At 46.2% G+C, this 21,995-nt stretch overlaps 1 protein-coding gene across 1 annotated transcript in view; it reads right to left on the reverse strand.

The window, feature by feature from the left end:
• Nucleotides 1–21,058, reverse strand: part of LOC133474055 (tRNA wybutosine-synthesizing protein 3 homolog) — a 27,322-nt gene extending 6,264 nt beyond the window's left edge. Inside the window, exons 1-3 of the mRNA XM_061765406.1 lie at nucleotides 20,682–21,058; nucleotides 3,480–3,560; nucleotides 3,276–3,374 (exon numbers count right to left, since the gene is read on the reverse strand). Of these exons, the coding sequence (XP_061621390.1) occupies nucleotides 3,276–3,374; nucleotides 3,480–3,560; nucleotides 20,682–20,957 (456 nt within the window). The 5' untranslated portion in view covers nucleotides 20,958–21,058. The remainder of the gene's footprint in view (nucleotides 1–3,275; nucleotides 3,375–3,479; nucleotides 3,561–20,681) is intronic.
• Between the last annotated feature and the right edge of the window lie 937 nt (nucleotides 21,059–21,995).

Raw genomic sequence — 21,995 nt, forward strand, 5'->3', positions numbered from 1 at the left:
GAAGCGCACTTAGTTTCTCCAGTAGGACAACAATCCAAAAAGTTGACTTCTTTTCCTTTCGGCTTGTCCCGTTAGGGGTCGCCACAGCGCGTCATCCTTTTCCATGTAAGCCTATCTCCTGCATCCTCCTCTCGAACACCAACTGCCATCATGTCTTCCCTCACGACATCAATCAACCTTCTCTTTGGTCTTCCTGTAGCTCTCTTGCCTGGCAGCTCCATCTTCATCATCCTTCTACCAATATACTCACTATTTCTCCTCTGGACGTGTCCAAACCATCGTGGTCCTGCTCTCTCTAACTTTGTCTCCAAAACATCGAACCTTGGCTGTCCCTCGGATGAGCTCATTTCTTATTTTATCCAACCTGGTCACCTTGAGAGCGAACCTCAATATCTTCATTTCCGCCACCTCCAACTCTGCTTCCTGTTGTCTCTTCAGTGCCACTGTCTCTAATCCGTACATCATGGCTGGGCTCACCACTGTTTTATAAACTTTGCCCTTCATCCTAGCAGAGACTCTCCTGTCACATAAACACACCTGACACCTTCCTCCACGCGTTCCAACCTGCTTGGACCCGTTTCTTCACTTCCTGACCACACTCGCCATTGCTCTGGACGGTTGACCCCAAGTCTTTAAAGTCCACCACCCTTGCTATCTCTTCTCCCTGTAGTCTCACTCTTCCCCCACCACCCCTCTCATTCATGCACATATATTCTGTTTTACTTCGGCTAATCTTCATTCCTCTTTTTTTCCAGTGCATGCCTCCATCTTTCTAACTGTTCCTCCAGCTGCTCCCTGCTTTCACTGCAGATCACAATGTCATCTGCAAACATCATGGTTCACGGGGATTCCAATCTAACCTCATCTGTCAGCCTATCCATCACCACTGCAAACAGGAAGGGGCTCAGGGCTCATCCCTGATGCAGTCCCACCTCCACCTTAAATTCGTCTGTCACACCTACAGCACACCTCACCACTACATGTCCTGTATTATTCTAACATACTTCTCTGCCACTCCAGACTTCCGCATGCAGTACCACAGTTCCTCTCTGGGTACTCTGTCATAGGCTTTCTCTAGATCTACAAAGACACAATGTAGCTCCTTCTGACCTTCTCTGTACTTTTCCATCAACATCCTCAAGGCAAATAATGCATCTGTGGTACTCTTTCTAGGCATGAAACCATACTGTTGCTCGCAAATACTCACTTCTGTCCTGAGTCTAGCCTCCACTACTCTTTCCCATAACTTCATTGTGTGGCTCATCAACTTTATTCCTCTATAGTTCCCACAGCTCTGCACATCACCTTTGTTCTTAAAAATGGGCACCAGTACACTTTTCCTCCATTCCTCAGGCATCTTCTCACGCACGAGAATTTTATTAAACAAGCTGGTCAAAAACTCCACAGCCACCTCTCCTAGATGCTTCCATACCTCCACAGGAATGTCATCAGGACCAACTGCCTTTCCATTTTTTATCCTCTTTAATGCCTTTCTAACTTCCCCCTTACTAATCATTGCCACATCCTGGTCCACCACACTTGCCTCTTCTACTCTCCCTTCTCTCTCATTTTCCTCATTCATCAACTCCTCGAAGTATTCTTTCCATCTAGCTAGCACACTGCTGGCACCAGTCAACATATTTCCATCTCTATCCTTAAGTATCTATCCTAACCTGCTGCACATCCTTCCCATCTCTATCCCTCTGTCTGGCCAGCCTGTATAGATCCTTTTCTCCTTCTTTAGAGTCCAACCTGCCATACATGTCATCATATGCCTCTTGTTTGGGCTTTGCTACCTCTACCTTTGCCCTGTGTCGCATCTCAATGTATTCCTTTCGCCTCTCCTCGGTCCTCTCAGTGTCCCACTTCTTAGCTAACCTTTTTCCTTGTATGATTTTCTGTACTGTGTGGTTCCACCACCAAGTCTCCTTCTCTACCTTCCTTCCAGAAGATACACCAAGTACTCTCCTGCCTGCCTCTCTGATCACCTTGGCTGCAGTGGTCCAGTCTTCTGGGAGCTCCTCCCGTCCGAGAGCCTGTCTCACCTCTTCCCGAAAAGCTACACAACACTCGTCCTGTCTCAGCTTCCACCACATGGTTCTCTTCTCTGCCTTTTTCTTCCTAATCTTCCTCCCCACCACCAGTCATCTTACACACCACCATCCTATGCTGTCTAGCCACACTCTCCCCTACCACTACCTTACAGTTGGTAACCTCCTTCAGATTACATCGTCTGCACAAGATGTAATCCACCTGCGTGCTTCTACCTCCGCTCTTGTAGGTCACCCTATGTTCGTGCCTCTTCTGGAAAAAAGTGTTCACTACAGCCATTTGCATCCTTGTTGCAAAGTCTACCACCATCTGTCCTTCCAAGTTCCTTTCCTAGATGCCGTACTTACCCATCACTTCTTCATCACCCCATTACCTTCACCAACATGTCCATTACAATCTGCACCAATTACGACTCTCTCTCTGTCTGGGATGCTCAGAACTACTTCGTCTAGCTCCTTCCAGAATTTCTCTTTCACCTCTAGGTCACATCCTACCTGTGGGGCATAGCCACTAATCACATTACACATAAGACCCTCAATTTCAAGTTTCATCCTCATCACTCGATCTGATACTCTTTTCACCTCCAAGAAAGACACATTCCAATATGACAGGGGTACATATGACTGCATATATGTACATTTGTGCTACCCAGGCAAAATTTTGGGGGGGAAATATATATTTGGTATTTATTTTTTTATTTAATTTTATTTAATTTTTTTAATACAACTGATGCCCGAACAACAACCATCATTAATTTCTTTATGGTTATGTTTGGTTTTGTTTTTTTTCTGAGATGCTGGACAGTTTAATTTCAATCCCGTTAAAATCAAATTAAATGTGTTTTACCTGGTCCTTCATGTTTTCTTTAAAGAATTGTACACATTTACAAATTCTGCCTGGGTAATCAAACGTGAGCACAAATGTGTGTTTTCTCATTTACAAAATAAAAGTAGGGCTGTGAATTTCAAAATAACAGCAAGTAAATAAAAAAGTATTGCGTGTTCCAATAAAGTGCTTAACTTCAGAATAATTATTTGGAAAAAACTAACAAAATACAGATAATACTTAATGTTTTGATCATATGGGTAGAAGCAAAATCATGCATTATAAAATGCATTATACATTGGTAGAAGGGTTTTCCAGGATGTTGAGGTCAACTCTGGGGGTGCGTATTATACACGAGAAATTACGGTAAAACGTTTTGCAACAACCAATTTTCTCACCATTAACTGTGCATCCCCCAGTGTCCTACACTGAACATGGAGCACAAATGGCTCAAACTTCAGCACAGCATTTCCACAAGCGCTGACCAGAGCAGACATCTGAAAAGCAAAACCATAAAGTAATAGGGTAGGACCTGCAAATATTCAAGTGTTCACATCATTGAGTTAATGAATAGGTTAATGACAGAAAAAAAAAATCCTCACCACGTCATCAAATGTGCATTTCGTATGTGAAACAAACAGCCAGACAAGGTTTTTCTTCTGCACAACACAGCTTTCGGGAGCCTGAAATTGATTAATAACCAAAACAAGGGGAAAGAGACCAGACTGTTACATAGAAGACTTATTTAGCTTGAGCAGGCTAAACCGTTGTCCCATTTTTAGGAACCATAGGGTCATTTGTAGTGATCCAGATAATTTGGCTCAGCTCAGCGGAACGAGACGGCTCTCTAATCTGTGTGTAATTAATTCTTAACATTTTCAATTGGCAATCAAAACTATGAAAGTGGCTGATTTGTAGGCTTTACACGATCAGGATTTTTGGGAGAGATCGACCGATATGGGTTTTTCAGGACCGATACAGATTATTAGTAGTGAAGAAGGAAGATAACCGATATTTGGAGCCGATATTCATTTAAAAGTGTAAAAATTGGCATAAAAAAATTTAATACAAAAAACACAACTTCATTTCAATGCCTGAAGGATGTTTCTTTAACCAAACAAAACAGAAATATTGTTGCTCCCATGCTGACTACTTCATTGCATGTTTTGCACACAGCCTTCCCTGGTGTTGTTGGCTGATTGAAATATTGCCAGACTGTGCTTTTAGACTTAGGTCCATTCATTTGCAACAAGGGTTTATAAAAAAAAAAAAAAAAAAAAAAAAAAAAAAAAAAAAAAAAAAAAAGCACGCAGCTATAATCGGGCCCTTGCACCCCGGCCCCGCCGTTGGGGTACTTACAGTTTGAGGTCAGGTTGGGGTATTGGCACGATGAAGGACCGCAAATGGCCCCCGGGGCGGTAAATTGGACACCACGCTTTAGGACATATGCAAAGTTATGGCCCATATTGAGTAAATGTGGGCCACACAAAAATGGAGGGTGACACGCAAATGGCCCCTAGGCCATAGGTTGAACACCACTGGTGTCAGAAGCGCAAAGCTGTGTAACAAGTTATAATGTGAAAATGCGGGACCATACAAAAATGGGGGGTGGCCCCCAAATGACCCCAGGCCATAGGTAGGACACCACTGCTGTTAGACAAGTGCAACGAAAGCCTTCTCAAAGGTTACATTGAGAAAATGCAGGTCACACAATAATGGGGGATGGCCCCCAGGCCATAGTTTTAGACCACCGCTGCAGGTGCAAAGCCTTTTCAAAAGTTACAAATTGTAGGTTACATTAATGGTGGATAAAGTTTTGATATTCTTTATATTGGTCAAAATTCATAAAAACCTAGCACTTAAACAGGGGTGTGTATACTTTTTATATCCACTGCAGCCTTGTTCCTCTTTTTGTAATCTGCTTGATGAGCGTAACAGTGTTCTGCTTAACAGGTGGAAACAAATTTCTTGTAGCTGTAGTTTGTTATTTTACAAATATTGTATTTATTATGTTTGACTAAGTTGATATTGTTCAGCAATATCTGAACTTGCACATATTCTATTGAGTTATTTTATTTTAGTTGACGTTCATGCTCAGATTAAAAAAAAAAAAAAATCAGAAGTTAGCAAAGCAAAGAGGTTACGCAGGACTCGAGTTGTTATTTCACTGAATACGTTGTTACTTTTATTCACGTAATTGTTAGGACTACTTTTGACTTTTATTTGAGTCAAATGACCTCCAAAGGTCTTGCACAAAATTTTCCAACCAAGTCATTTATTATTAATCATTTTATTTGAAAGGGGACAATGCAATTTCATAAAACACATGAAGTACACATGGTTAAAAAAGCCAGAATTAGCCAGAAGGCTAGTTTTCATCTGTAGTCCACTCCCCATGATGTAAAAAAAGCAGTAAAATACATCTACAAGACAATATAATACAGGATACATAATAAAATACCTACTATACTATTAAGAGAGAATAAAACCACAAATCATTTGATCATAACGAAAAAAAACATAACATACTTTTAGTGTGTGTTTTAGTGTTGGCAGCTATAGGTGTTAACTAGCCACATTATCAGTTTGTTTGTGAAGGCCTTGTATGTTGTAAGCAGTTTAACCTCCTCAGGTACTGAGTTCCACTCACCAGCCCTCCTCACTGACCAGGCTGACTTACTGAAAGTGCTCCTGCGCAGAGGAATGAGACAGTCACCTCTGACAGAGCCTCGAGTGACACGCTCAGAGCTGTTTCTTTGGCTGATGAACTCAGCCAGAGGAGCTGGAGCCAAATAATGCAGTACTTTATAAATCAAATTTAAATCTGCAAATATGTAAAGACTGTCCCAGTTTAAAAGACTATTTTAAAAAAATTGCACAGTGATTATAGGGCCTTTGTTTTTTATCCATCACTTTAATTACTTGTTTGTACAAAACATCCAATGTTTTTTTTGCATTCTGACCAGCCTGCAACACACTGGTTATGCAATAGTTAAAGTGACTATGAATCATTGAATGTAAGTACATTTTTGCGGCTTCAGTTGACATTTCATTTTGAATTGCACGAAAATTTGCGAGGTTTAATTTGATATTTTTACACAATTTGTCAATATGGGCTTTAAAGGAAAGCTGTAAATCTATTATAAACCAGCTTCCGAACAAACAGTGGGCAAATCGTTGATATAAAGACTAAATAAAAGGGGGACGAATATTGATCCCTGAGGGACTCCACAGGTTAGCCTAAGAGACTCTGATCTGCAGTTGTTAACTGATACAGATTGTGTTCGATCATGCAGATATGATTCAATCCGGCTCACAGCTTTGCGAGAGAAGTTACATTTGAGAGCTTGGTAAGAAGAACAGAGTGATTTACTGTATCGAAAGCTTTCCTGAAGTCCAAGAACACCGCCCCTACAACTCCACCCTTGTCGAGAGAAGATTTTATTTTCTCAATGAAGAGGCATGTAGCCATTTCAGTGGAATGCTTGGATCTGAAACCAAACTGCATGGCATAGAGAGAGGGGGAGCTGCTGATTCCCTTAGAACCCTGTCTGTCTTTTCTAAACATTTTATAAGCAGGTACAGATAGTATTGCTGAGGGCGAAGATTCATGGAGCCATGTCTCAGATACGCAGAGGAAGTCAATATTTGAGTCAGTGAGAAGGTGATTGACCTGATCAAAATAATAACAATAAATCAAAATAAAAGCTTCCCAATAATAAGGATGTCAATGCTCTATGGTTAAGAAATGCAACCAACAAAGTTAATTTGAATCTTGAGATGCATTAAAAAAATTTGTTTATTAACTATCTTATGAAAAGTAAATGGTAAATGGACTGCACTTATACAGCGCTTTAGCTACACCAGCAGAGTGCCCAAAGCGCTTTACAAAGCCTCACATTCACACACACATTCATAAACCAATGGGCGACTGCTGCCATGCAAGGTGCTGCCAGGGCCACTGGGAGCAAATTGCGGGTCAGTGTCTTGCCCAAGGACACTTCGACATCCGGAACGTAGTAGCAGGGATTCAAACCTGTTCTACCTACTGAGCCAAAGCCACCCTAAAATAATCCAATTGGTATCGCAAGACAAGTTCACATCTGTGTGACAGACCAGCAAGGACTCCATTAAAAGAGGTTTGATGAAGATCTGATATTGTATTTCAAATAAAAGTCTCTGAAAACTTAATATTTTGCGTAATTACCCGTGACTGAAAAAATCTATGAGATATCACAACACCAGTCCAGTTCTGGGGAACAGTACACAACCCCAGGTCTCCAACAAAAGAGGTCCCATCCAAATCTGATGTGGCATTTCAAAATAAAAGTCCCCTGAAATTGGTATATTTCAGTCATTAACCCAGATTTAAAATATTTATTAAAATATTCTTTGAGATATCGCAACACCAGTCCAGTTCTGGGGGACAATACACCACCCCAGGTCTCCAATAAAAGAGGTCCTATCCAAATCTGATGTGGCATTTCAAAATAAAAGTCCCCTGAAATTGGTATATTTCACTGTCACTACCTCTGATTTAAAATATTCATTAAAAATAGTCTGAGATATCGCAACATCAGGCCAGTTCTGGGGGACACTACACCTCCCCAGGTTTCCAACAAAAGAGGTCCCATCGATATCTGATGTGGCATTTCTAAATAAAAGTCCCCTGAAATTGGTATATTTCACTGTCATAAATGCAGCCCTATGGGGAGCACAAGCCAGTGCAAACTGTAGGCCGGTCCCAAGCCCGGATAAATGCAGAGGGTTGCGTCAGGAAGGGCATCCGGCTCAAAACTTTGCCAAACAAATATGAGCGTTCATCCAAAGAATTCCATACCGGATCGGTCGTGGCCCGGGTTAACAACGTCCGCAGTCAACCTGCAGGGCGCTGTTGGAAATTCAGCTACTGTGGGTCGAAGTCGAAGAAGAGGTGGAAAGCGGGTTCTTTGGCAGAAAGAGAAGAGGAAAGCACAGAACCTTGAACTGAATTTGGGGACTTTGAATGTTGGGACTATGACAGGAAAATCTCGGGATTTGGTTGACATGATGATTAGGAGAAAGGTTGATATATTGTGTTTCCAGGAGACCAGGTGGAAAGGCAGTAAGGCTAGAAGTTTAGGGGCAGGGTTTAAATTATTTTACCATGGTGTAGATGGGAAGAAAAATAAAGTTGGGGTTATTTTAAAAGAAGAGTTGGCTAAGAATGTCTTGGAGGTGAAAAGAGTATCAGATCGAGTAATGAGGCTGAAACTTGAAATTGAGGGTGTTATGTATAATGGGATTAGTGGCTATGCCCCACAGGTAGGATGTGACCTAGAGGTGAAAGAGAAATTGATATTGATACTGATATTGTGAAAGAGAAAGGAGCTAGACGAAGTAGTTCTGAGCATCCCAGACAGAGGGAGAGTCGTAATTGGTGCAGATTGTAATGGACATGTTGGTGAAGGAAATAGGGGTGATGAAGAAGTGATGGTTAAGTACGGGATCCAGGAAAGGAACTTGGAGGGACAGATGGTGGTAGACTTTGCAACAAGGATGCAAATGGCTGTAGTGAACACTTTTTTCAAGAAGAGGCAACATAGGGCGACCTACAAGAGCGGAGGTAGAAGCACGCAAGTGGATTACATTTTGTGAAGATGATGTAATCTGAAGGAGGTTACCGACTGTAAGGTAGTGGTAGGGGAGAGTGGGGCTAGACAGCATAGGATGGTGGTGTGTACGATGACTCTGGTGGTGGGGAGGAAGATTAGGAAGACAAATTCAGAGCAGAGAACCATGTGGTGGAAGCTGAGACAGGACGAGTGTTGTTGTGCAGCTTTTCGGGAAGCGGTTGAGACAGGCTCTCGGTGGACAGGAGGAGCTTCCAGAAGACTGGACCACTGCAGCCAAGGTGATCAGAGAGGCAGGCAGGAGAGTACTTGGTGTATCTTCTTGGAGGAAAGGAGAGAAGGAGTACAGGAAATGATACAAGTAAAAAAGGTAGGGACACTGAGAGGACCGAGGAGAGGCGAAAGGAATACATCACAGGGCAAAAGGTAGAGGTGGCAAAGGCCAAACAAGAGGGATATGATGACATGTATGGCAGGTTGGACACTTAAGAAGGAGAAAAGGATCTATACAGGCTGGCCAGACAGCGGGATAGAGATGGGAAGGATGTGCCGCAGGTTAGGGTGATTAAGGATAGAGATGGAAATATGTTGACTGGTGCCAGCAGTGTGCTAGCTATATGGAAAGAATACTTCGAGGAGTTGATGAATGAGGAAAATGAGAGGGAAGGGAGAGTACAAGAGGCAAGTGTGGTGGACCAGGAAGTGGCAATGATTAGTAAGGGGGAAGTTAGAAAGGCATTAAAGAGGATGAAAAATGGAAAGGCAGTTGGTCCTGATGACATTCCTGTGGAGGTATGGAAGCATCTAGGAGAGGTGGGTGTGGAGTTTTTGACCAGCTTGTTCAATAGAATTCTAGCACGTGAGAAGATGCCCGAGGAATGGAGGAAAAGTGTTCTGGTGCCCATTTTTAAGAACAAGGGTAATGTGCAGAGCTGTGGGAGCGAGAGAGGAATAAAGAAGAAGAAGAATAATCACCTTGAATGTCATGAACATGCATGCATGCACACGAAATTTGTTCTCTGCATTTTACCCATCACAGTGAACACATACATGTTAGTGGAACACAGTGGAGCAGGGGGCAGCTGAAGCGCCCGGGGAGCATTTCGGGGTATCAGTATCTTGCTCAAGGACACCACAGTCGTGAGTCCGGGGGATGTTGGCGGATGGTCCAGTCGGGGTCTTGAACCTAGGTCCGCCACGGTGGCAGGCGAAGATCTTAACCATAGGGCCACGGCTGCCCTATGTTAGTGTTAGTGTTGGAAACCTGGGGAGGTGTAGTGTTCCCCAGAACTGGACTGGTGTTGCGATATCGCATAGAATATTTTTAAGGAATTTTTGAAATACGTGGTAATGACGGTGAACTATACCAATTTCAGGGGACTTTTATTTTGAAAAGCCACATCAGATTTGGATGGGACCTCTTGTTGGAAACCTGGGGAGGTGTAGTGTTCCCCAGAACTGGACTGGTGTTGCGATATCTCATAGATTTTTTAAATGAATTTTTGAAATCCGCGGTAATGACAATGAAATATACCAATTTCAGGGGACTTTTTTTTTTTTTTTTTTTTTTTTTTTTTTTTTAAATGCCACATCAGATTTGGATGGGACCTCTTTTGTTGGAGACCTGGGGTGGTGTATTGTCCCCCAGAACTGGACTGGTGTTGCGATACCTCATAGATTGTTTTTAATGAATATTTTAAATAAGTGGTAGTGACAGTGAAATATACCAATTTCAGGGGACTTTTATTTTTGATATGCCACATCAGATTTGGGTGGGACCTCTTTTGTTGGAAACCTGGGGTGGTGTAGTGTCCTCCAGAACTGGACCGGTGTTGCGATATCTCATTAAAAAAAAAAAAAAAATTACAGATCTTTTCAGTCAGGGGTAATATGCAAAATATGCAGTTTTCAGAGACTTTTATTTTGAAATACAATATCAGATCTTCATCAAACCTCTTTTCGTGGAGTCCTTGGTGGTCTGTCATACAGATCTGGACTTGTCTTGCGATACCAATGGGAATATTTTATGGTGGCTTTGGCTCAGTAGGTAGAACAGGTTCGAATCCTTGCTACGACTGTCGAAGTCGCATTTGAAGTGTCATTGGACAAGACACTGAACCCTAATTTGCTCCCAATGGGCCTGGCAGTGCCTTGCATGGCAGCAGTCGCACATTGGTTTATGAATGTGTGTGTGAATGTGTGGCTTTGTAAAGCGCTTTGGGCACTGTGCTGGTGTAGATAAAGCGCTATATAAATGCAGTCCACTTACCATTTATTTTTCCAAAAGACATCAAATAAACTAAATGTTTTAATGCAGGTTATATTCCTTAAGCGAGTGGAGGCTGGCTTGACCGCAGTCTCGCAGGTCATTGCTCGGACTACGGTCAAGCCAGCTCCACTCGAAAAGTAGCAGTCAAGCCAGCCGCCCCTAATTTTGTTCATACGAGGCATTACTCGCAGGCGAAGCCACCTTCAAAATAAAAGCTTCCCAATAATACGGACGTCAGTGCTCTTCGGTTTAGGAATGCAACCAGCAAAGTTAATTTGAATCTTGAAATACATTACATACATACATAAATAAAATAAAAAAATTTACTTTATTTGATATCTTAGGACAAATAAATGGTAATGGGCTCCACTTATATAGCGCTTTATCTACATCATCACAGTGCCCAAAGCGCTTTACAAAACCTCACATTCACACACACATTCATAAACCAATGGGCGACTGCTGCTATGCGAGCCACTGCCAGGCACACTGGGAGCAAATTAGTGTTCAGTGTCTTGCCCAAGGACATTTCGACATGCGGACTGTCGGACCAGGCATTCAAACCTGTTCTACCTACAAAGCCAAAGCCACCCCAAAATAATCCCATTGGTATCGCAAGACAAGTCCAGATCTGTGTGACAGACCACCAAGGACTCCACAAAAAGAGGTTTGATGAAGATCTGATATTGTAAAACTGCATATGTTGCTTTCATTACCCCTGACTGAAAAAATCTGTTAAATCTTTTTAATGAGATATCGCAACACCGGTCCAGTTCTGGGGGACACTACACCACCCCAGGTCTCCAAAAAAAGAGGTCCCATCAAAACCTGATGTGGCATTTCAAAATAAAAGTCCACTGAAATTGGTATATTTCACTGTCATGATCACGGATTTCAAAAATTCATTAAAAAAATCTCTTAGTTATCACAACACCAGCCCAGTTCTGGGGGACACTACACACCCCAGGTCTCCAACAAAAGAGGTCCCATCAAAATCTGATGTGGTATTTCAAAATAAGTTAACTGAAATTGGTGGTATTTCACTGTCATGATCACGGATTTAAAAAATTATTTAAAACAAATATCCTAGTTATCACAACACCAGACAAGTTCTGGGGGACACTACACCACCCCAGGTCTGCAACAAAAGAGGTCCCATCAAAATCTGATGTGGCATTTCAAATAAAAGGCCACTGAAATTGTTGTATTTCACTGTCATGATCACGGATTTCAAAAATTATTTAAAAAAAATCTCCTAGTTATCACAACACCAGACCAGTTCTGGGGGACACTACACCACCCCAGGTCTCCAACAAAACAGGTCCCATCAAAATCTGATGTGGCATTTCAAAATAAAAGACTCTTGAATTTGGTATATTTCACTGTCATGATCACGGATTTCAAAAATTATTTAAAAAAAATATCCTAGTTATCACAACACCAGACCAGTTCTGGGGGACACTATAACACCCCAGGTCTCCAACAAAAGAGGTCCCATCAAAATCTGATGTGGCATTTCAAAATAAAGGTCCCTGAAATTGGTAAATTTCACTGTCATGTTCACGGATTTCAAAAATTCATTTAAAAAAAATCTAGTTATCACAACACCAGACCAGTTCTGGGGGACACAACACCCCCCCAGGTCTCCAACAAAAGAGGTCCCACCAAAATCTGATATGCCATTTCAAAATAAAAGTCCACTGAAATTGGTATATTTCACTGTCATGTTAACGGATTTCAAAAATTCATAAAAAAAATCTCCTAGTTATCACAACACCAGACCAGTTCTGGGGGACACTACAACACCCCAGGTCTCAACAAAAGAGGTCCAATCAAAATCTGATGCAATCCATCCATTTTCTACCACTTATCCGAGGTCGGGTCACGGGGGCAGTAGCTTTAGGAGGGACGCCCAGACTTCCCTCTCCCCAACAACTTAATCCAGCTCTTCCCGGGGGATCCCGATGCGTTCCCAGGCCAGCCGAGAGACGTAGTCTCTCCACCGTGTCCTGGGACGTCCCCGGGGTCTCCTTCCGGTGGGACGTTCCCAGAACACCTCACCAGGGAGATGTCCGCGAGGCATCCGAATCAGATGCCCAGCCACCCTCATCTGGCTCCTCTCAATGCGGAGGAGCATCAGCTCTACTTTGAGCTCTTCCGGATGACAGAGCTTCTCACACTATCTCTAAGGGAGAACCAGAATACCCTGCGGAGGAAACTAATTTCGGCCGCTTGCATCAAGGATCTCATTCTTTCGGTCACGACCCACAGCTCGTAACCATAGTTGAGGGTAGGAACGTAGATCGACCAGTAAATCGAGAGCTTCGCCTTTCGGCTTAGATCCTTCTTTACCACAACGGACCGATACAAAGTGCGGATCACTGCAGACGCTGCACCGATCCGCCTGTTGATTTCCCGTTCCATTCTTCCCTCACTCTTGAACAAGGACCCCAAGGTACTTGAACTCCTCCCCTTGGGGCAGGATCTCAACCCCGACGTGGAGAGGGCCACGCCACCCTTTTCCGACTGAGGACCATGGTCTCAGATCTGGAGGTGCTGATTATCATCCCAGCCGCTTCACACTCGGCTGCGAACTGCTCCAGTGAGAGTTGGAGGTCACGGCTTGATGAAGCCAAAAGAACCACATCATCTGCAAAAAGCAGAGATGCAATACTGAGGCCACCAAACCGGACCGCCTCTACGCCTCGGCTGCGCCGAGAAATACTGTCCATGAAAGTTATTAACAGAATCGGTGACAAAGCGCAGCCTTAGTGGAGTCCCAACCCTCACCGGAAACGAGTCTGACTTACTGCCGCCAATGCGGAACAAACTCTGACCACCGGTCGTACAAGGGCCGAAAAGCCGTTTATGGGCGTTGGGTACCCCATACTCCCGAAGCACGCCCCAAAGGACTCCCGAGGTTACACGGATGAACGCCTTTTCCAAGTCCACAAAACACATGTAGACTGGTTGGGCAAACTCCCCATGCACCCTCGAGGACCCTGGACGAAAACCACACTGCTCCTCTGAATCAGGGATTCAAACTTCACGATAAACCCCCTCTCCAGCACCCCCGAATAGACCTTACTAGGGAGGCTGAGGAATGTGATCCCCCTGTAGTTGGAACACACCCTCTGGTCCCCCTTCTTAAAAAGGTGGACCACCACCCCAGTTCTGCCAATCCAGAGGCACTGTCCCCCCGATGTCCACGCGATGTTGCAGAGGTGTGTCAACCAGGACAGGCCCCACAACATCCAGAGCCTTTAGAATTCCGGGCGAATATCATTCACCCCTGGGGCCTTGCCACCGATGAGCTTTTTCACCACCTCGGTGACCTCAACCCCAGAGATAGGAGAGCCCGCCTCAGAGAACCCAGACTTTGCTTCCTCATGGGAAGGCGTGTGAGGAGGTCTTCGAAGTGTTCTCCCCACCGGGACTCACAATGTCCCGAGTTGAGGTCAGCAGCGCCCCATCCACACTATACACAGTGTTGATGGTGTCCTGCTTCCCCCTCCTGAGACGGCGGATGGTGGAACAGAATTTCCTCGAAGCCGTCCGGAAGTCTTTCTCCATGGCCTCAACGAACTCCTCCCATGTCAGAATTTTTGCTTCAGTGACCACCAAAGCTTCATTCCGCTTGGCCAGCCGGTACCCATCAGCTGCCTCAGGAGTCCCACAGGCCAAAAAGACCCGATAGGACTCCTCCTTCAGCTTGACGGCATCCCTCACCGTTGGTGTCCACCAACGAGTTCGGGGGGATGGCCTTCACGACAGGCAACGACCACCTTACGGCCACAGCTCCGATTGGTCGCCTCAGCAATGGAGGCGCGGAACATGGTCCACTCGGCCTCGATTTTGTCGGAGGTGGGAGTTGAAACTCCTTCTGGCAGGGGATTCTGCCAGACGTTCCCAGCAGACGCTCACAATACGTTTGGGCCTGCCACGTCGGACCGGCATCTTCCCCCACCATCGGAGCCAATATCACCACCAGGTGGTGATCAGTTGACAGCTCTGCCCCTCTCTTCACCAGAGTGTCCAAGACATGCGGCCGCAAGTCCGATGACACGTCCCCAAGGTCAATCATCGAACTGCGACCTCGGGTGTCCTGTGGGCACCCTTGTACTTGAACATGGTGTTCGTTATGGACAATCCGTGATGAGCACAGAAGTCCAATAACAGAACACCGCTCAGGTTCTGATTGAGGGGGCCATTCCTCCCAATCACGCCCTTCCAGGTCTCAGTGTCATTGCCCACGTGAGCATTGAAGTCCCCCAGCAGAACGAAGGAGTCCCCAGCAGGAGCACTCTCCAGCACCCCCTCCAAGGACTCCAAAAAGGGTGGGTACTCTGAACTGCTGTTTGGTGCATAGGCACAAACAACACCCGAAGGCGGAGTGAGGCTACCCTCTCATCCGCAGAGGTGAACCCCAACGTCCAGGCGCCCAGCCAGGCGCCAATAAGTATACCCACACCTGCTCGGTGTTGGTAACTCCAGACTGAAGAGAGTCCAACCCCTCTCGAGAGGACTGGTACCAGAGCTCAAGCCGTGTGTGGAGGCGAGCCCGACTACATCTCGTCAGAACTTCTCGACCTCGCACACCAGCTTGGGCTCTTTCCCTGCCAGAGATGGTGACATTCCACGTCCCTTGAGCCAGTTTCTGGAGCCGGGGATGGGATCACCAAGGTCCCTGCCTTCGGCCACTGCCCAGCTCACACTGCACCCCGACCCAATGGCTCCTCCCACAGTTGGTGAGCCCATGGGAAGGGGGACCCCGTTACACTTTGGGCTCTGCCCGGGCAGGCCCCATGGGTGCAGGTGGGGCTCTGCCCGGCCAGGCCCCATGGGTGCAGGTGGGGCTCGCCTTGCACACCCAGGCACGGGTGAGAACATGCAAACTCCACACAGGCGGGGCCGGGGATTGAACCCTGCTCCTCAGACGCTCCAACCAGTCGTACACCATGCCGCCTGATTTAAAACATTCATTTAAAAAAATCTATGTCAATACATCTTCTTTTAAGAAATAATTAGAAATAATCCTGTTCGTATCGCAACACCTTTTACCCTTCATACATGTAGGAGACAATTACAGGATGCTACTACATTACTGCCATCACCATTTGATGTAATATATCTGCAATCTGTAAAAAACCCAGATTGTTTTATCATTAAATATGATGTTGGGTATCAACATTAACGCTTTAACCACTGAAGTAATTTCTCATGCCAGTCTGACACTGGAAGGAAGACATGCATGGATCCATCCATTTCAACAGCACTTATCCTGCTGAGTCGCGGGGTCAGCCTACCCCTACCAAGTGTGGGCAAAAGACAGAAAATACCCTGAGCTGGTCGGCAGTCAGTCGCAGGGCACATACACTGTAGAGACCATCACTGAGTGGGAACCAAACCCACGCTGGCTGCATTGAAGTCAGCCAAATGAACCACGACACCATCAGTAACTGGAAGGAAAACAGTGTATATTAAATAGTTACAAGAAAGACGGTTTTCTATTTTTTTTTAATCTTGATCAAACCCCCTCCTTGAGCCGTTACCTATCGTGGTGGAGGGGTTTGTGTGTCCCCAATGATCCTAGGAGGTAAGTTGTCTTGGGCTTTATGCCCCTGGCAGGGTCAACCCATGGCAAAACAGGTCCTAGGTGAGGGACCAGACAAAGCACGGCTCCAAAAACCACTATGACGAGTACAATTAATGGATTCAGGTTTCCCTTGCCCGGACGCGGGTCACCGGGCCCCCCTCTGGAGCCAGGCCTCGAGGTGGAGCTTGATGGCGAGCGCCTGGTGGCCGGGCCTGCACCCATGGGGCCCGGCCGGGCACAGCCCGAAAGAGTAACGTGGGTCCCCCTTCCCATGGGCTCACCACCTCTGGGAGGGGCCATAGGGGTCGGGTGCAGTGCAAGCTGGGCGGTGGCCGAAGGCGGGGACCTTGGCGATCCGATCCCCGGCAACAGAAGCTGGCTCTCGGGATGTGGAATGTCACCTCTCTGGCAGGGAAGGAGCCCGAGCTGGTGTGTGAGCTCGAGAAGTTCCGACTAGATATAGTCTGATTCGCCTCCACGCACAGCTTGGGCTCTGGTACCAGTCCTCTCGAGAGGGGTTGGACACTCTTCCACTCTGGAGTTGCCCACGGTGAGAGGCGCCGAGCAGGTGTGGGTATACTTATTCCTCCCCGGCTTGGCGCCTGTACGTTGGGGTTCACCCCGGTGGACGAGAGGGGAGCCTTCCTTCGCCTTCGGGTGGGAGGATGGGTCCTGACTGTTGTTTGTGCCTATGCACCAAACAGCAGTTCAGAGTACCCACCCTTTTTGGAGTCCTTGGAGGGGTTGCTGGAGAGCACTCCCGCTGGGGACTCCATTGTTCTGCTGGGGGACTTCAATGCTAGAGTGAGCAATGACAGTGAGACCTGGAAGGGCGTGATTGGGAGGAACGGCCCCCCCCCTCCCCCCGATCAGAACCCGAGCGGTGTTCTGTTATTGGACTTCTGTGTTCGTCACGGATTGTCCATAACGAACACCATGTTCAAGCATAAGGGTGTCCACACGTGCACTTGGCACCAGGACACCCTAGGTCGCAGTTCGATGATCGACTTTGTGGTCGTGTCATCGGACTTGCGGCCGCATGTCTTGGACACTCGGGTATAGAGAGGGGCGGAGCTGTCAACTGATCACCACCTGGTGGTGAGTTGGCTCCGATGGTGGGGAAAGGTGCCAGTCCGACGTGGCAAGCCCAAACGTATTGTGAGGGTCTGCTGGGAACGTCTGGTGGAATCCCCTGTCAGAAGGAGTTTTAACTCCCCCCTCCGACAGAACTTTGCTCATGTTCCGAGGGAGGCGGGGTCCGAGTGGACCATGTTCCGCGCCTCCATTGCTGAGGCGGCCGACCGGAGCTGTGGCCGTAAGGTGGTTGGTGCCTGTCGTGGCGGCAATCCCCAAGGGATGCAGTCAAGCTGAAGAAGGAGTCCTGTCGGGCCTTTTTGGCCTGTGGGACTCCTGAGGCAGCTGATGGGTACCGGCTGGCCAAGCGGAATGCAGCTTTGGTGGTCTCTGAAGCAGAAACTCAGGCATGGGAGGAGTTCGGTGAGGCCATGGAGAAAGACTTCCGGACGGCTTCAAGGAAATTCTGGTCCACCATCCGGCGCCTCAAGAGGGGGAAGCAGTGCACCACCAACACTGTGTATAGTGGGGATGGGGCTCTGCTGACCTCGACTCGGGATGTTGTGAGCCGGTGGGGAGAATACTTCGAAGACCTCCTCAATTCTACCGACACGCCTTCCCATGAGGGAGCAGAGTCTGGGTTCTCTGAGGCGGGCTCTCCTATCTCTGGGGTTGAGGTCACCGAGGTGGTTAAAAAGCTCCTCAGTGGCAAGGCCCCGGGGCTGGATGAGATTCACCCGGAGTTCCTCAAGGCTCTGGATGTTGTAGGACTGTCCTGGTTGACACGCCTCTGCAACATCGCGTGGACATCGGGGACAGTGCCTCTGGATTGGCAGACTGGGGTGGTGGTCCCCCTTTTTAAGAAAGGGGACCGGAGGGTGTGTTCCAACTACAGGGGGATCACACTCCTCAGCCTCCCTGGGAAGGTCTATTCGGGGGTGCTGGAGAAGAGGGTTCATCGTGAAGTTGAATCCCAGATTCAGGAGGAGCAGTGTGGTTTTCGTCCTGGCCGTGGAACAGTGGACCAGCTCTACACCCTTGGCAGGGTCCTCGAGTGTGCATGGGAGATTGCCCAACCAGTCTACATGTGTTTTGTGGACTTGGAGAAGGCGTTCGACCGTGTCCCTCGGGGGGTACTGTGGGGGGTGCTTCGGGAGTATGGGGTACCGAACCCCCTGATACGGGCTGTTCGGTCCCTGTACGATCGAAGTCAGAGTTTGCTCCGCATATCCGGCAGTAAGTCGGACTCGTTTCCGGTGAGGTTTGACCTCCGCCAAGGCTGCCCTTTGTCACCGATTCTGTTCATAACTTTTATGGACAGAATTTCTAGGCGCAGCCGAGTCGTAGAGGGGGTCCGGTTTGGTGGCCTCAATGCATCTCTGCTTTTTGCAGATCATGTGGTTCTGTTGGCTTCATCAAGCCGTGACCTCCAACTCTCACTGGAGCAGTTCGAAGCTGAGTGTGAAGCGGCTGGGATGATAATCAGCACCTCCAAATCTGAGACCATGGTCCTCAGTCGGAAAAGGGTGGCGTGCCCTCTCCAGGTCGGGGATGAGATCCTGCCCCAAGGGGAGGAGTTCAAGTACCTTGGGGTCTTGTTCAAGAGTGAGGGAAGAATGGAACGGGAAATCAACAGGCGGATCGGTGCAGCGTCTGCAGTGATTTGCACTTTGTATCGGTCCGTTGTGGTAAAGAAGGATCTAAGCCGAAAGGCGAAGCTCTCGATTTACCGGTCGATCTACGTTCCTACCCTCAACTATGGTCACGAGCTGTGGGTCGTGACCGAAAGAATGAGATCCGGGATGCAAGCGGCCGAAATTTGTTTCCTCCGCAGGGTATTCTGGCTCTCCCTTAGAGATAGTGTGAGAAGCTCGGTCATCCGGGAAGAGCTCAAAGTAGAGCTGATGCTCCTCCGCATTGAGGAGCCAGATTAGATTTTTTTTAAGAATTTTTGAAATCCGTGATCATGACAGTGAAATATACCAATTTCAAGAGTCTTTTATTTTGAAATGCCACATCAGATTTTGATGGGACCTCTTTTGTTGGAGACCTGGGGTGGTGTTGTGTCCCCCAGAACTGGTCTGGTGTTGTGATAACTCAGAGATTTTTTTTAAATAATTTTTGAAATCCGTGATCATGGCAGTGAAATACACCAATTTCAGTGGACTTTTATTTTGAAATGCCACATCAGATTTTGATGGGACCTCTTGTTGGAGACCTGGGGTGGTGTAGTGTCCCCCAGAACTGGTCTGGTGTTGTGATAACTAGGAGATTTTTTTTTAAAGAATTTCTGAAATTCGTGATCATGACAGTGAAATATACCAAATTCAAGAGTATTTTATTTTGAAATGCCACATCAGATTTTTATGGGACCTCTTTTGTTGGAGACCTGGGGTGGTGTAGTGTCCCCCAGAACTGGACTGGTGTTGTGATAACTAACAGATTTCTTTAAATGAATTTTTGAAATCCATGATCATGACAGTGAAATATACCAATTTCAAGAGTCTTTCATTTTTAAATGCCACATCAGATTTTGATGGGATCTCTTGTTGCAGACCTGGGGAGGTGTAGTGTCCCCCAGAACTGGACCGGTGTTGTGATATCTCATTAAAAAGATTTAACAGATTTTTTCAGTCAGGGGTAATGAAAGCAACATCTGCAGTTTTAAGAGATTTTTATTTTGAAATACAATATCAGATCTTCATCAAACCTCTTTTCGGAGTCCTTGGTGGTCTGTCACACAGATCTGGACTTGTCTTGCGATACCAATGGGATTATGTTGGGGTGGCTTTGGCTCAGTAGGTAGAACAGGTTCGAATCCCTGCTACGACTGTCCGCTTGTCGAAGTTTCCTTGGGCAAGACACTGAACCCTAAAAGTGTTTTGATCGATTTTTGGTTTCTATTTTTTTAAATTAATTGGATCCAGTTTTTTTGTCATCCAAGATATCAGCAAAGTTTGACCTGTACTAAGTAGTGGCCTCCAACTGCCAACTTCTACAGCAATCACAATGAGATAAGGTGTTTTTATTGATTTTTAGTGAGTTCACTTCGCCTTTGTCGTGTAACTTCGAGATGGTCTCTTTCGAATGTCAACCGAATATCAAACGTCCGGCTAACTTTCTCTCGCTACGACATTTTCGCACATTACATTTTCCAAATATGTTCTGGCAGTGCAAAGTAAATTATGAAATTAGCTTAAACAAATGCAACCGCATCCAGTGATATAACAAATCGAAATAACCCTTCACTCACCGTGTCAATTACTGTAATTCGTCCGGAGCAGGAACTTGTAGTGAAATACTCCTCGTAGCTATTGAGCAAATGCACTAAGTGCACAATATCTTCATCCACATTACCCTTTTTACTCAGGTCAACTTTGTTCAGACACCGTTTCTTCCACTCACTAAAGGTTTTCTCCATTTGTGAAGTTTGTGGGGAATTCCAAGACCAACACCCGACTAAACAAGCTAGCGTCCTGTAACAGGCACCTGCACGATCTGCGGTGCGCATGTGCACCACGTCGACCATCTTTGATCGCCAACTACGGCAAATAAACTAGATCAAAATGTACGATCTGCGGTGCATCTGTAATCTACGTAGAAAACCGTCACAGAAGTCAGAATGAGCGTGTTTTCAACATACATCAGGCAGAAATGAACTATGAGTTCAGTTCACGTCCTCAAACAATATCAAAGAGTTCATGAACTACTTCATGGAATCGTTCGGGTGTAACACTGTCTACCATCCATTTTACAGCTATTTAATCATCCAGAGCACTGTAAATCATACATTTTGACTAACCCACTGAGGTGGAATTTTTCGCCTGTGGTTCCAAGTCGGAGGTCACCCGGGAGAAGTCCGGCTTCCATTGGGCAGGAATGAATGAAGACTTTGAGACACTTGGCGTTTGGGCTAATTCAATTTATTGAACAAGCCTTCGTGTCGTAGCAGCTGCATACGAAGCCAGGACAACGAAAAAGCCCCCGAAAACCCCTGGATCTCAGTTTATCAAGGTTTAATTCGCTGGGTGTGGAATTAGCCCCTCCCTGGGTGCATCCGGAAGATGGTCGTTCCTCATGACCATATTTGGAACCACACCCGCCAGCTGGCGCCTCACAGTCAAGCTTAGCTCACACCCGGTACTCTTATCATATAAGATGCAAAACAGTCCTCTTTTCAGACCGGGACGCCTGTTGTGAACCCAAGACCTGTTACTGTCTGGGTGGAGAAGGAAAACCCTAATAAACGTACAAATGGTTGAAGGAAGTTCTTTGATGTAGAACTACAAAGAAAAGATGGTTGGTTTGAATAGAGATCCCCAAACATTTGGCCCTCTCAAAGGAACTCTGACTTTGGCACTGTTGAAATATACTACATATTCCCCCCTTTAATGAGATCCCCAAACTCAATACAAGACATAGAAGCAGCAACTGACACCAGGCAAGAAATAACAAACCAGCGTCAGCCCAAAAAGACAACCTATTATCTATAATTTGGACGAATCTACTTGGTCAAGAAAGCCTATCATGCGCCAAGGCATCTACTTAAGGTTAACCATTAACTCGG

This window comes from Phyllopteryx taeniolatus, unplaced genomic scaffold, assembly GCF_024500385.1.
Source record: "Phyllopteryx taeniolatus isolate TA_2022b unplaced genomic scaffold, UOR_Ptae_1.2 contig_89, whole genome shotgun sequence".
Classification (NCBI taxonomy): domain Eukaryota; kingdom Metazoa; phylum Chordata; class Actinopteri; order Syngnathiformes; family Syngnathidae; genus Phyllopteryx; species Phyllopteryx taeniolatus.